General features: G+C 39.5%; 1 protein-coding gene across 2 annotated transcripts in view; it reads left to right on the top strand.

Annotated features, from left to right (window-relative positions):
• INPP5F (inositol polyphosphate-5-phosphatase F) overlaps positions 1-13,939 on the top strand; it is an 82,930-nt gene that overhangs the window by 33,997 nt on the left and 34,994 nt on the right. For both annotated transcript variants that reach the window (XM_049854749.1, XM_049854750.1), the window contains exon 3: positions 13,699-13,835. In XM_049854749.1, the coding sequence (XP_049710706.1) occupies positions 13,699-13,835 (137 nt within the window). The remainder of the gene's footprint in view (positions 1-13,698; positions 13,836-13,939) is intronic.

Below are 13,939 nucleotides of genomic sequence, written 5' to 3' on the forward strand. Positions count from 1 at the left end.
TGGTATACATGAGAAGTCCAGGTCCACTTTCCCGTAGGAGCGTCTTCTTGGAAAATGCTGTACTTAAAATCTTTCTCTTCTCACTCCCATTCCCTCCTACTTAACCCTGCACATATTAATGTACTAATTTTTGTACTTGGCAAATGAGATGGGAACATAAATCTTATTTCAGCAGATGCTAAACTGACAGTTTAAAAGCGGCGTGGGTGAACTGTGCCACTGTTCCTGTCACTGAACTCTGAGCTCGTGGAATGTAGCAGGCTCATGGGACTGAGGAGCCTAACGTGGTTATTGCAAAACACGTCAAAGAGAAGTTGCACTAGTCCAGTATTGGAGCCCTGGTGGCCAAGTGGTTAAGAGCTCAGGCTGCGTACCAAAAGGTTGGCAGTTAGATCCACCAACCGCTCTTCGGAAACCCTATGGGACAGTTCTACCCTGTCCTATAGGGTTGCTGTGTATTGGAATCAACACGATGGCACACAACAGCAATATTTCCATCTGTTTCCTGCTTCTTGGCCTTTATTTCAGGGTGAGATAGACCATTCCCCAAATATCATTGACTAGGTACCCACTCCAGGGATGAACAGTTCCTGAGAGGCCAGGCGTTGTTTCCTTAAGCATTGTTTTGCATCAGATTACTTCATCTGAGCCTCAGCTTCCTGTTTATAACAGGAAGATGATCATACCTCCTTAATACAGTTTTTGTGAAAATTTACCAAAGTTCATATGAAGTGCTTAGCACAGTTCTTGGTGGTAGTAAGCATTACTGTTACGACTGTTATTTTCCTCTTAGTTTTAACAGTTTTTTTTTGAGGGGTCAGATATTCTACCAGAGAATCATTTAAAATGTTAGATAATCAATTTTGAACAAGTTTTAAACTTGGGCTTTTTCAGTAATGTTAATATTTGCTGAAACTGTCATACTAACATGTCACTAAAAGACTACACGGTGGGAGTGAAATATTAGTGGCATTAGTGAAGGTTATATTTCATAATCTCCACACCCACTTACCAAATGTATGAGAGAATTTTTAAGTATTTTTTGGTTGTGGTATCTTGTGCTGATAATCACCCTTCCTTTCAGCGTGCCCTGCCAACAAATTCTTCTGTTGACTTTAGTACTTAGCAAATCTTTCTTTAGAACTGTTTGCCTTTCTGTGGGTCATAAGGTTTCTTCCCCAGACATTAGCCAGCAGATGGACTTTAAGGCAGGTGTTATAAAAGGTAGTGGAATGCAGTCTGTCCACAGAAACTGCAGTGTGTCTGGCTTTGGTTTGGTCAATAGGGATTTAGTTAGTTTGAGAAACAAGAAGTAGGGAGGACATATAATTTGACAAATAGATTTGTTGTTGTATGCCGTTGAGCTGATTCCAGCTTATAGTGACCCTACAGGACAGAGTAGAACTGCCCCATAGGGTTTCCAAGACAATCTTTCCGGAAGCAGATCACCAGGTCTTTTCTCCAGAGGATCAGCTGGTGGTTTTGAACCACTGACCCTTTGGTTAGCAGCTGAGTACTTTAACCGTTGCATCACTGGGCTGCTGACAAATAGATTAAAGAAAAGCACAGCTCCATAGACATCGATGTTTTTGATTGACTCTGGTGTCCAGGAGGAGGTGCAGAATGATAGTCGTATGCTTTTCACAGTTGTAATTAACATTGATTTTTTATTCTTCTTGTCTGTCTCCGCTCTGGAAGATAAGCTCGAAGAAGACGGGGGCTGTGTGTGTTTTGCTCACTGCTGTGCCCTGTGTCTGGCAAGGTGCTGGCTCACAGCAGGGGCTATTCAGAAATGCTCAACAGATACTTGTTAATTTAATGAATATTTATTGAGTGCCTGCTGGGTGCCAGGCTCCATACTCAGCGCCGGGGGCTCCAGGGGGAACAAAACTTCAGGCTCCAGAAGCACAGAAGTGAATGCGAGAGGTGGATGTTTTATCATTACAGGCTTAGGCTTCTGAAGAAAAGTATGGGGTGCTGTGGAGTGTATCAGAGGGGCCTGATGGGATTGGGGCGCGGTGCGGAGTCCTGGAAGGCATCCCTGAGTAAGTGATATATGAGTTTAGGCCTGAAAAATGAGTGGAGATCATCTAGACAGGGCCAGTGTGTATGTGCGCATGTGTGTTCGTGTGTAATTTTGGGAGAGAGATGAGGGGTAGGGCATGGGGGGAGTTCCCCACATGATTGGTGTGTTTCTTCTATTTTCTGCATGCCTAACTTCCAGGATATAGCCCTGTCTGTACACAGATACCCATGAAAAGATTGCTTTATGCTGAGAATTTTAAGTGAATCACAAAAGTTCTGTAAGTGTAAATCTGTTTTGAAGATGGAGAAGAGGATAAGCTCAGTTATCGTAAGAAGTATCTGCATATAAAAAGCGAAGACATTCATTAGCAAAGGTCTACCCTCTATCTCAGGGATATATTCAGAAATAGTTTGAAAATTGTCCGGAGTCTTGATTTGGCAAAAGAGACACTTTAGTAATTAAATGAATTACCACTGATAGTACTGAACAGTCCATAGACAAAATTCTCTCAAGTAGATCTCGTTCATTCAAATAGTACTTACCAGCTGATCTTTTTCCACTTCTGATGTGGTGAAGATGTCTCAGTCATTAAAGTGGTAAAATGCATCATGCATATGATTTAAAAACGGTGATTTTGGTCTTTTGCTGTCTGTGGAAACTTTTTCTTAGTATAACAATAATGGCATAAAATAATTTTTATATTTTAGTGATGAATGAGTTGAGTGTCAATAGCATTGCTTTAATACTTTTCCTAAAGAACCATTGGAAAACTCCACTCCTCAAGGGCACTGGAGAGAAACAGAAGCGTGGCAGGGCCCGGCCGAGCTCTGGATGGTTCTGGGGCGAGCCTTCTACATCTTGCTTCTATTTAAATACAAGTTTAATTACCTGTGTACAGGTACATTGTGAGGTGCACAGTTTGCTCTAGTGACTGACAACTCAGGTCATTAAGAACAGGCAAGGACTGTGATGAGGGTTGTACCACTCTAGAAATTAATCAAAATCATTGAGTTTTACATTTATAATGAGTGAATCTTATGGTATGTAAGCTATATCTCAAGAAAGCTGTTGAAAATTTTAAAACAGAAGATAGCTCTTTGGTATAGATTATTGTTACTTCTGGTCTTGAAAGCTTAAACGCGTCTACCCTTTGGTAACTTCTAGGTGGTTTTTCATGTCCCACAGTTTCTTTAGACTACTTCCTTCAAAGCAACAGTATTATTTGTAACGGGACATTTCTACCACAGTATAAATTATCTAAAATGTAATTCAGAAACAGTCATTATATATTCATTTTGTAATTCATGAGGATCTCAGGATGATTTATTTTCCAGGTAAGATTTTCTTTAGTGATTAGGTTCCTAGTTAGCCCTGAAAAGATTCTTTAATTGTAGTTGTTTGTCCTATTTTGTTAATAGTTTTGGATCCTGGAAGCAGGCAGCTCAGTGGCCTGAGAAGATTCTCTTTGGCATCTTCTCATCTCTGTTTTTTGCTTCCCTCATCTTCCTTTTACTCTCTCCTCGGGTAGCCAGGTGCTAGCTAAGTGGGTCATACCATCCTTTCTCTGCTCCCCTCAGTCTGTTCCATCATTTCATGCTTCCAAATTTCCTGCTTCCCTCCTCCTTAACCTGAGCTCCAGACCCCTTGGTAAATAGTTGGCTCAAGTGCCCTGGTAGGAGCGTTGTCCTGGGCTTGAAGTAGTCATGTGAATGTGCCCCATGGTTTTGAGTTCTCCTAGAGGGTAGTTAAACAAACATACTTCCAATTTCTGAGTATATCTCTGAAAGATTTTTACATTTTTTAGGCAGAGACATTTAGAGTCAGGCCAGCTTGCCTCTTTCACTGTTCCCGCATCATTCTTTTTTCTGCTCATAAACCCATTTGTTGTTAAACATCAGTTGTTTTCCTCAGTGATTCCTATGGCAGTGATATTAGAAGCTTTGGTTTTTAGCCTTGGAAAGAGAGGAGGATTGTTAAGGTAAGAATGACTGTTATGTGTAGTTCACCTGTAAAGGTGCTTCCTGTATTTATTCCCTCTGTTACATTCTTTTGAATTTTTTTTATCTTACTGAACATTTGGAAATAATTAAAAAATTATTACTGGATCTAGTAATATGTTTAAGGAAGGATAGTCTTGCTAAATACAGTAATTTCTCTCACTTACTTAGATTTGGCCAGTATCAGCCATCCAGAGGAGAGAATGAAGATTGTTTGTTTAACTGACTTGGTTATCTGGTTTTTTAACAGTCTTGGGTCCCTTCATGTAGGAGCCAGTCACTTCCAACCTTACGGGCATCCTTATGCCACCTCTCAAAGCAGTGATTTATCTCCATGATGATAAACCTGCATCATGAATAAAAATCCTGATTATATTTAGTATGCTGGGTTTTTTTGGGGGGTTTAATAGATATGAGAGTATTTAATATATTAAAGCTTTCGATAAACATAAGAAGACATTTTAGCAGCTTAGGAAGGTAAGCTCTAGTTATCTGGAAAATGTACTTTTACCCAACAGTACTTTATAAGTAAGACTTTTATAGTTTTCTAAGGCTTTTATAGATGCAAAAGGGATTACATTTTTACCAAGTATAGTAGATTATTTCATTTTATGGTGGATCTTTATTAGGAATTTAAACTTAGTCCTAAACTTTCCAGGCTAAGCTGAATATTCTCTAACTGCACAATTTGGTACTTTTGAAATAGAGCCTGTTTAAAGTGTGTCTCACCCTAGAGGCTCTGTGAGTCGTCATCACTTTTCTATAGACACAGATTTAGGACACTTTAGTAGGCGGCAGAATGACCAGTCAGAAAACATCGTGTAGCTACTGTGTTTGGAAGATGAGCAAATTAAGTATCGGCTCCTCAGTCCCTGAGAGCGGTAGAAGTCCCATGTAATGTACTCTTAGCTAGCAGGTATCTGAGACTGAGCAGTGAAAATAGAGGTTACAAAACAAGTTAGGGTTGTATGCTGTCTTAGTCATCTAGTGCTGCTATAACAGATAGCACAAGTGGATGGCTTTAACAAAGAAGTTTATTCTTTCACAGTCCAGTAGGCTAGAAGTCCGAATTCAGGGTGCCGGCTCCAGGGGAAGGCTTGGTCTGTTGACTCTGGAGGAAGGTCCTCGTCATCAGTCTACCCTTGGTCTGGGAGCATCTCAGCATAGGAACCTCAGGTCCAAAGGACACGTTCTGCTTCTGGCACTGCTTTTTTGGTGGTATGGGTTCCCCACTCTCTGCTAGCTTCCCTTTCCTTTTTTCTCTTGAGAGATAAAAGGTGGTGCAGGCCACACCTCAGGGAAACTCCCTTTACATTGGATCAGGTAGGTGGCTTGGTAATTCCACCCTACTCCTCTTTAACGTAAAATTACAATCACAAAATGGAAGACAACCGCAGAATACTGAGAATCATCACCTCACCAAGTTAATACACACATTTGTGGGGGAACATAATTCAATCCATGACATATGCTAAGGAAAAAAAAAGTCATTTTTAAGCTCTCAAGTAAAATTAAATGGATGAGTACCAAGAATACCAAATTCTGTCCATCTCATTGGACTCCTTATATGAGAGAACTCAGAAAGCGGGGGTTTGGATTAGATGTAAAGTATTTTCATGGGTTTGAGGACAGTGGTCAAAGGGAGCTTCAATTGTATCCGTAAGATTTATGTATTTATTTTAACAAGTGGAACGTATTTATATTTTCCCTATATGATTAGATTGGCATAGTGGTTAAGTGCTACAGCTGCTAACCAAAGGGTCAGCAGTTGGAATCCGCCAGACGCTCCTTGGAAACTCTGTGGGGCTGCTCTACTCTGTCCTATAGAGTCGCTATGAGTTGGAATCGACTCGACAGCACTGGGTTTGGTTTTGGTTGGCATATGATTAGATTAATAAAAAGGATTGCTCAACCTGTGTTGTTGGGTCAAATGCATATCATTTCTATATGCTGGTAAGATAGATAGCCATGTAGATAGAAATATGGAGGGGATGTTGATGAGTAGGGAGAGAACATTTTTTTCCCAAATTGAATGAAACTCTTTACCCCACAATTATTTACTCCTTTTAAGTGAATTACTTATTGTACATTGCTAGTAATTGAATATTTTCCAGGACTGTTGTTTTAGCTTGCCCTACTGGTCATGCTTTTCAAGATAATAACTTCCTTATCAGTTTTCTTATCTTGCTGGGGAAGTCAAATTTCCTTGTCTTTTTTCCCCTGGAGGAGCCAGGGTTACAAAAATGACTTTAATTTTCCTCCATTGTAATATATTTATTAAGTTGAAAAGGTATCTTTATGCCATTTGACCTGGCTAGATGAAATTATCTGGTAACTCTTTGTTATGCTGTATATTTAGATCTCAATGTGACAACTTCAATTTAGCCAAGTTTCTTTTCTTGGTAGGTAATATAAACTAACAGTAGCTTGCTTTGACACTTTAAAAATTTTTATGTACAGAATTATATTTGAATGGATATTGGGACTGTTAAACAATAGTGAGGTTGTACTTTTACATTTTTCTTGTCTTAAAATTCAGACTATAACAAGTATATTTGAATCATTTAATCCTGTAACTCTGCATGCACCTACCTACTTGACTTCCTAGACTCTTTGTGTATTGTTGTTTTGTCTCACCTAAGGCAAAATAATCACAGGAAGAGAGATTCCCATTATTTCCAGTGAGGTTTTGTTTTGTTTCATTTTTAGAGGGAATGATTTTGCCTTGAAGTCCCTCAGGGTTCGGTTCATAATTTTACTTTTCTTTCTATTGCAATAATTTTAATTCTGTTAAATACTACTGTAAACAGCTACATCTTTTCATCAATGTTTTAGCTTGCCCTACTAGTCATACGGAAACCCTGGTGGCGTAGTGGTTAAGAGCTGAAGCTGCTAATCAAAAAAAGTTGGCAGTTCAAATCCACCAGGTGCTCCTTGGAAACTCTGGGGCAGTTCTACTCTGTCCAGTAGGGTCACTATGAGTCAGAATTGACTCAGTGGCAGTGGGTATGGGTACTAGTCATATGTTTCAAGAATTAATAGACTTCCCTAGCCTAAAACCTCTGTCTTTGGCAGAAAATGCACTTGTTAGTTTTTTATTCTCTGCTGTAGTAGGTAGGACTCTTACAAGTTCTTCTTTTGTTCTTCAGAAAGAGCTTTTTTAAAAAAAAGTGAGGTGTAATTCACATACCGTAAAATTCACTCTTTTAAAGGGTGCAATTCAGTGGTTTTTAGTATATTCACAGGGTTATGCAACCCTCACCACTATCTAATTCCATTCTCATCATGTCAAAAGAAGTTCTGTGTCTGTTTCTCCCTCCCCCTGTTCCTTGCAAGGATGAAATCTACTTTTCTCGATGAATTTGCCTATTCTGAACATTTCACATTAATGGAATCATACAATATATGGTCCTTTATAACTGGCTTCTTTTACTCAGCGTAATGTTTTCAAGGTTCATGTTGTAGAATGTGTCAGAACTTCATTCCTTTTTATGTTGTTGTTAGGTGTCATTGAATTGGTTCCGACTCATAGCGACTCTGTGTACAACAGAATGAAACAGTGCCCAGTCCTGTGCCATCCTTGCAATCTTTGTTATGCTTGAGCCCATTGTTGAAGCCATCTTGTTGAGGGGACTGGTCCCTCCTGATAACATGTCCAAAGTATGTGAGACGAAGTCTTGGCTATCCATCTAAGGAGCATTCTGGCTATGCTTCTTCCAAGACAGACTTGTTTGTCCTTCTTTCGATCCATGGTATATTCAATATTCTTCTCCAGTGCCATAATTGAAAGGCATCAATTGTTCTTCAGTGTTCCTTATTCATTGTCCAGCTTTTGCATGCATATTAGGCGATTAAAAACACCATGGCTTGGGTCAGGCACACCTTAGTCCCTAAAGTGTCATCTTTACTTTTTAACGCTTTAAAGAGATCTTTTGCAGCAGATTTACCCGATGCAATGCATCTTTTGATTTCTTGACTCCTGTTCCCATGGGTGTTGATTGTGGATCCAAGTAAAATGAAATCCTTGACAACTTCAATCTTTTCTTCATTTATCTTGATGTTGCTTATTGGTCCAGTTGCGAGGATTTTTGTTTTCTTTTTGTTGAGGTGTAATCCATACTGAAGGCTATAGTTTTTGATCTTCATCAGTAAGTACTTCAAGTCCTCTTTACTTTCAGCAAGCAGGGTTGTGTCATCTGTATATCATAGGTTTAATGAGTCTTCCTCCAATCCTGGTGCCCCGTTCTTCTTCCTACGGTGCAGCTTCTTGGATTATTTGTTCATACAGATTAAGTGTGGTGAAAGGATACAACCCTGTTGCCTACATTTCCTGACTTTAAACTATGCAGTATCACCTTGTTCTGGTAGAATGGCTGCCTCTTGGTCTAAGTACAGGTTTCTCATGAGTACCATTAAGTGTTCTGAAATTTCCATCCTTCTCAGTGTTGTCCATAATTTGTTATGATACACACAGATGAATGCCTTTGCATAGTCAATAAAACACAGGTAAACATCTTTCTGGTGTTCTCTGCTTTCAGCCATGATCCTTCTGACATCAGCAGTGATATCCCTTGTTCCATGACCTCTTCCGAATCTTGGCTTGAATTTCTGGCAGTTCCCTGTCGATTTCCTTGCTTCAGGCACTTTCGAATGATCTTCAGCAAAATTTTACTTGTGTGTAACAATATTTTTTGATAATTTCTGCGTTCTGTTGGATCACCTTTCTTTGGAACGAGTACAAATATGGTTCTCGTCCAGTCCCTTGGCCAGGTAGCTGTTATCCAAATTTTTGACATAGATGAGTGAGTACTTCCAGCACGCTGCGTCCGTTTGTTGAAACGTCTTAATTGGTATTCCGTCAATTCCTAGAGCCTTGTTTTTTGCCAATGCCTTCTTGGGCCACCTACTTCAGTACCATAGCCTCTTGATCATATGCTACCTCCTGAAAAGGTTGAACATGGACCAATTCTTTTTGGTACAGCGACTCTGTGTATTCTTCCATCTAATTTTTACTTCAGTTCTATCAGATTGAGAAATGCTGTGCATGTTCTTCCCTTTTGGTTTTCTATCTCCAGGTCTTTGCACATTTCTTTGTAATACTTTGTCTACTCAAGTTGCCCTTTGAAATCTTCTGTTTAGCTCTTTTATTTCATCATTTCTTCTTTTTGCTTTAGCTACTCTGCATTCAAGAGTAAGTTTCTTCTGACATCCATTTTGTTCTTTTCTTTCTTTCCTGTCTTTTTAATGACTTCTTGCTTTCTTCATGTATGATGTCCTTTATGTCATTCCACTGCTCTTCTGGTCTTTGGACATTAGTGTTCATTGCATCAAATCTGTTCTTGAGATGGCCTCTAAATTCAAGTGGGATATACTCAAGGCCATACTTTGACCTTCGTGGACTTGTTCTAATTTTCTTCAACTTCTACTTGTATATGAGCAGTTGATGGTCTGTTCCACAGTTGGCCCCTGGCCTTGTTCTCACTGATGTTGAGACTTTCCATTGTCTCTTTCCACAGATGTAGTTGGTTTGATTCCTTGTATTCTGTCTGGCAAAGTCCATGTGTATAGTTGCCGTTTATGTCGTTCAAAAAAGATATTTGCAATGTAGAAGTTATTGGTCTTGCAAAATTTTGTCATGATCTCCAGTGTCATTTCTAATGCCTAGGATGTCAATCTTTATGTATTGCATTTCAATTTTGACAACTTCCAATTTCCTAGAGTCATAATTTATACATTCCGTGTTCCGATTACTGATGGATGTTTGCACCTGTTTCTTACGGTTTCGCGTTCTGCCACATCAGCAGATAACAGTCCCGAAAGCTCAACTCCACCCACATCATTAGGGTCGACCTACTTTGAGGAGGCAGCTTTTACCCCGTCGTCAGTTGAGTGCCTTTCAACCTGAGGGGCTCATTTTCTGGCACTATACCAGACAGTGTTCTGCTGCTATTCATAAGGTTTTCAGTGGCTAAATTTTTTCAGAAGTAGACTGCCAGGTCCTTCTTCCTAGTCTGTTTTAGTCTGGAAGCTCAGCTGAAACGTGTCCACAGGGGTGACCCTGCTGGTATTTGAAATACTGGTGGCAAAGCTTCCAGCATCACAGCAACACACAAGCCCCCACAGTACGGCACACTGACAGACACACTATTACCTGCATAATATTCCACTGTATGGAAGTATCATAATTTATGTAGCATGTTTTATATTAGTAGAATTTTAGGTCACTTCCAGTCTTTGTTGTTGTTTTTTGTTCCAGTCTTACTTTATGATAAATAATGCTGCTGTAAATAACCTTGTACCTGTGTAGCTTCCCTCATTTGTCATCATATCTTTAGGATAAATTACCAGAACCAGAATTGTTCTGTCAAAGAATAGAAACATTTGTCATTTTGATAGATATTCCCAAATTGTCCCCATAGAGATTGTATAAATTTACATCCTCAAAGCAATATCTGGTTTACCCACAGCCATATAAATTACATAATAGCATTTTTTGTGTTTTTCCGGTGTGATAGGAAATACATTTTTGTATTTCACCAGTATGAGCGATGATGTCTCAGTGTAGTTTAATGTGTTTTTCACTTGTTATAAATAAGGTTGCACATCTTTTCATATCTTACAGCCACTTGTGTTTCCTTTTCTCTGAATTGTGTGTTCATATCTTTGGCTCATTTATCTCTTGGATTATTTGTCTTTTTCTTTCCAATATTTAGGTACTCTCTATAAAGTAGGGAGATAATCCTTTGGCTGCAAATATTTTTTTTCTAGTTTTCCTTTTGATTTTGTTTTGCTGTGCTGAAGTTTTTGATCCTAGCAGCATAATCAAATTTAATCAATGTTTTCTTTTATGATTTTATGCTTGGTAAGTTTTCTTTACCAAGGAAATTTAAAGCTATGTTGGGAAGGGAAAAAAATTACAACCCAGTTATCAGCATACCATTGTCCAAAGAAGAAAGAAATTAAGGTTAGATTACTTAGATTACAGCTAGTAGATATCAATTTCCTAATCCATTTTACTCTTAGGTTAGTTTTATTTTTCGATCAATATGTGAGACTGACAACACTCGGAGAGGAGATTAACATTGAACTCTTATTCTGTTTGGTACTTTTCATTTGCTACATCTTCGTTTCCACCTCATGGAGAAAGCATTGTTATTGATGTTAGGTGCTGTCAAGTCAGTTCTGACTTACAGACCCTGTGTACAATAGAACGAAATACTGCCCAGTCCTGCACCATGCTTACAATCATTGTTATGCTTGAGCCCATTGTTGCAGCCAGTGTGTCAGTCCGTCTCGGTAAGGGTCTTCCTCTTTTCCACTGACCCTGTTCTTCACCAAGCATGATGTCCTTCTCCAGTGATTAATCCCTCCTGACAACATGTCCACAGTATGTAAGATGCAGTCTCGCCATCCTTGCTTCTAAGGAGCATTCTGGTTGTACTTCTTCCAAGACAAGGAAGAAGGAAAAACGTAGACCTTAGATATAATACAAAAAGTGAAAGAACAGATATATATATTGTAAAGAAAAGAAATCATATTACTTAGAAAATCTCAAAAAATAGAAAAAAACCTTGGTGAAACCAATAATAATGAGGAGGCCAACCATATGAGTTCTAAATGTTGCCTTGCCTGGTCTTCTTCCTTCTCCAACTAACCTGTTGCTAACCAATTTCAGTAATTTCTGATTCATCCTTCATGTTCCTTCCCCCAGATGAGCTGGTACATATATATCTTCTTCTTCTGTAGTTACTTTTGCACTTTGATGTCTTCACTTCATAATATGTTCCGGAGCCGCCCCTTATCAGTTCATGGAACTCTTCATTGTTTTCTTAGCTGCAGAGTACTCCATTGCATGAATGTGCCATAGTTGATTGAACCACTCTCCCATGTGTGAGTATGTATGTTGTTTCCAGTATTTCACAGTTACAAACTGCTACAATGAATAGACTTGAGTATATACCCTTGTAGTGTATCTTCAGGGTAAATTCCTAGGAATGGGATTGCTGGGTCAAAAAGTAAGTGCATCTGTTATATTGTTAAGTATTATGAATTTTCCCTCCAGCAAGTTGTGCCAGTTTGTATTCCTACTAAAACTGTACCAGGGTGCCTGTTTTCCCCACAGCCTCTCTAACAGGTGTGTTGTCATACTTCTTAATTACCCTTGACCTGTTAAGTGAGAAATGGTATCACAATGTTGTTTTCATTTACATTTCCCTAGTTATGAGTAAAAAGGAGCTCTGGTGGCACAGTGGTTAAGCACTCAGCTGCTAACCAAAAAGTGGGCGGTTCAAACCCACCAGCAGCTCCTTGGGAGAAAGATGTGGTGGTCTGCTTCCGTGAAGATTACAGCCGATGAAATCCTATGGGGCATTTCTACTCTGTCCTGTAGGATTGCTATGAGTTGAAATCAACTTGATGGCAATGGGTAATTATGAGTGAAAGGAGCCCTGGTGGCGCAGTGGTTAAGCACTCACCTGCTAACCAAAAGGTTGGCGGTTTGAACCCACCAGGCACCCTGCAGGAGAAGAGACCTGTCGATCTACTCCTGCAGCCTAGAAAACCCTATGGGGCAGTTCCACTCTCTCCTATAGGGTTGCTGTGAGTAGGAAATCAACTAGACGGCACCCAACACACTACCATTAAGCATCTTTTTTACATGCTTAAGGGTCAACACACACAATTAAGCATCTTTTTTACGTGCTGAAAGCTGAAAGAATATAAGAAAAAATTCAAGCCTCGAATTGCAATTTTGAAGGATTCTGTGGGCAAAACATTGAATGACAAAGGAAGCAGCAGAAGCAGAAAGAAGGAATACATAGTGTCACTGTATAAAAAAGAACTGGTCAGCGTTCAGCCATTTCAGGAAGTAGCATATGATCAAGAGCCGATAGTTCTTTCAGAAATTGACAAAATACCAATTGAGATGTTTCAACAAACAGATGCAGTTCAGGAGCGCTCGCTCATCTATGCCAAGAAATTTGGAAGATAGCTGCCTGGCCACCCAACTGGAAGAGATGCAGTGTTAAAAAGCAAAGATGTTGCTTTGAGGACTAAGGTGCACCTGACCCAAGCCATGATATTTTCAGTCTCCTCGTATGCATGCGAAAGCTGGACAATGAATAAGGAAGACCAAAGAGGAGTTGATGCCTTTAAATTACGGTGTTGGTGAAGAATATTGAATATATCATGGAATGACAGAAGAACAAACAAGTCTGTCTTGGAAGAAATACAACCAGAGTGCTCCTTGGAGGTGAGGATGGCAAGACATCGTCTCACATACTTTGGACATGTTATCAGGAGGGACCAGTCCCTGGAGAAGAAGGGCATCATCCTTGGTAGAGGGTCAGTGAAAAAGAGGAAGACCCTCAACAAGATGAATTGACACGGTGACTGCAACGGTGGGTTCAAACATAACAATGATTGTGAGGATGGCGCAGGACTGGGCAGTGTTTCATTCTGTAGTACATAGGGTCACTATGAGTCGGAATCAACTCATTGGCACCTAACAACAAGAAGAAGGGCCATTTTACATCTTTCTTCCTGTTTTACTTTAACAAGTTGTATCTTTTAAATGTATGCATTTTTGTTGTTGTTCTTGTTAGATTTATTTATCATCATCTTGCCAGGAAAGTAGTGCTCTTCATAGCAGCTATTGATACGTCTTTTCTCTTTCAGATCTTCCATGGTGGCTTATTCTAATTCGGCAGAAAGCAGTGGTGGGCAAGCTTCCAGGAGACCATGAGGTCTGTAAGATTACCAAAATTGCTGTGCTGTCCCTTTCTGAAATGGAGCCTCAGGATCTTGAGTTAGAGGTAAGGTGAAATCATAGGGAATTTTATAGAAATTTGATATAAATGTAATAGCAAAGATGAGGATTTGATTTAGTAGGCCAGAATCATGCAATTTTAAAGCTGGA

The sequence above is a fragment of the Elephas maximus genome, chromosome 16 (assembly GCF_024166365.1).
Source record: "Elephas maximus indicus isolate mEleMax1 chromosome 16, mEleMax1 primary haplotype, whole genome shotgun sequence".
Classification (NCBI taxonomy): Eukaryota; Metazoa; Chordata; class Mammalia; order Proboscidea; family Elephantidae; genus Elephas; species Elephas maximus.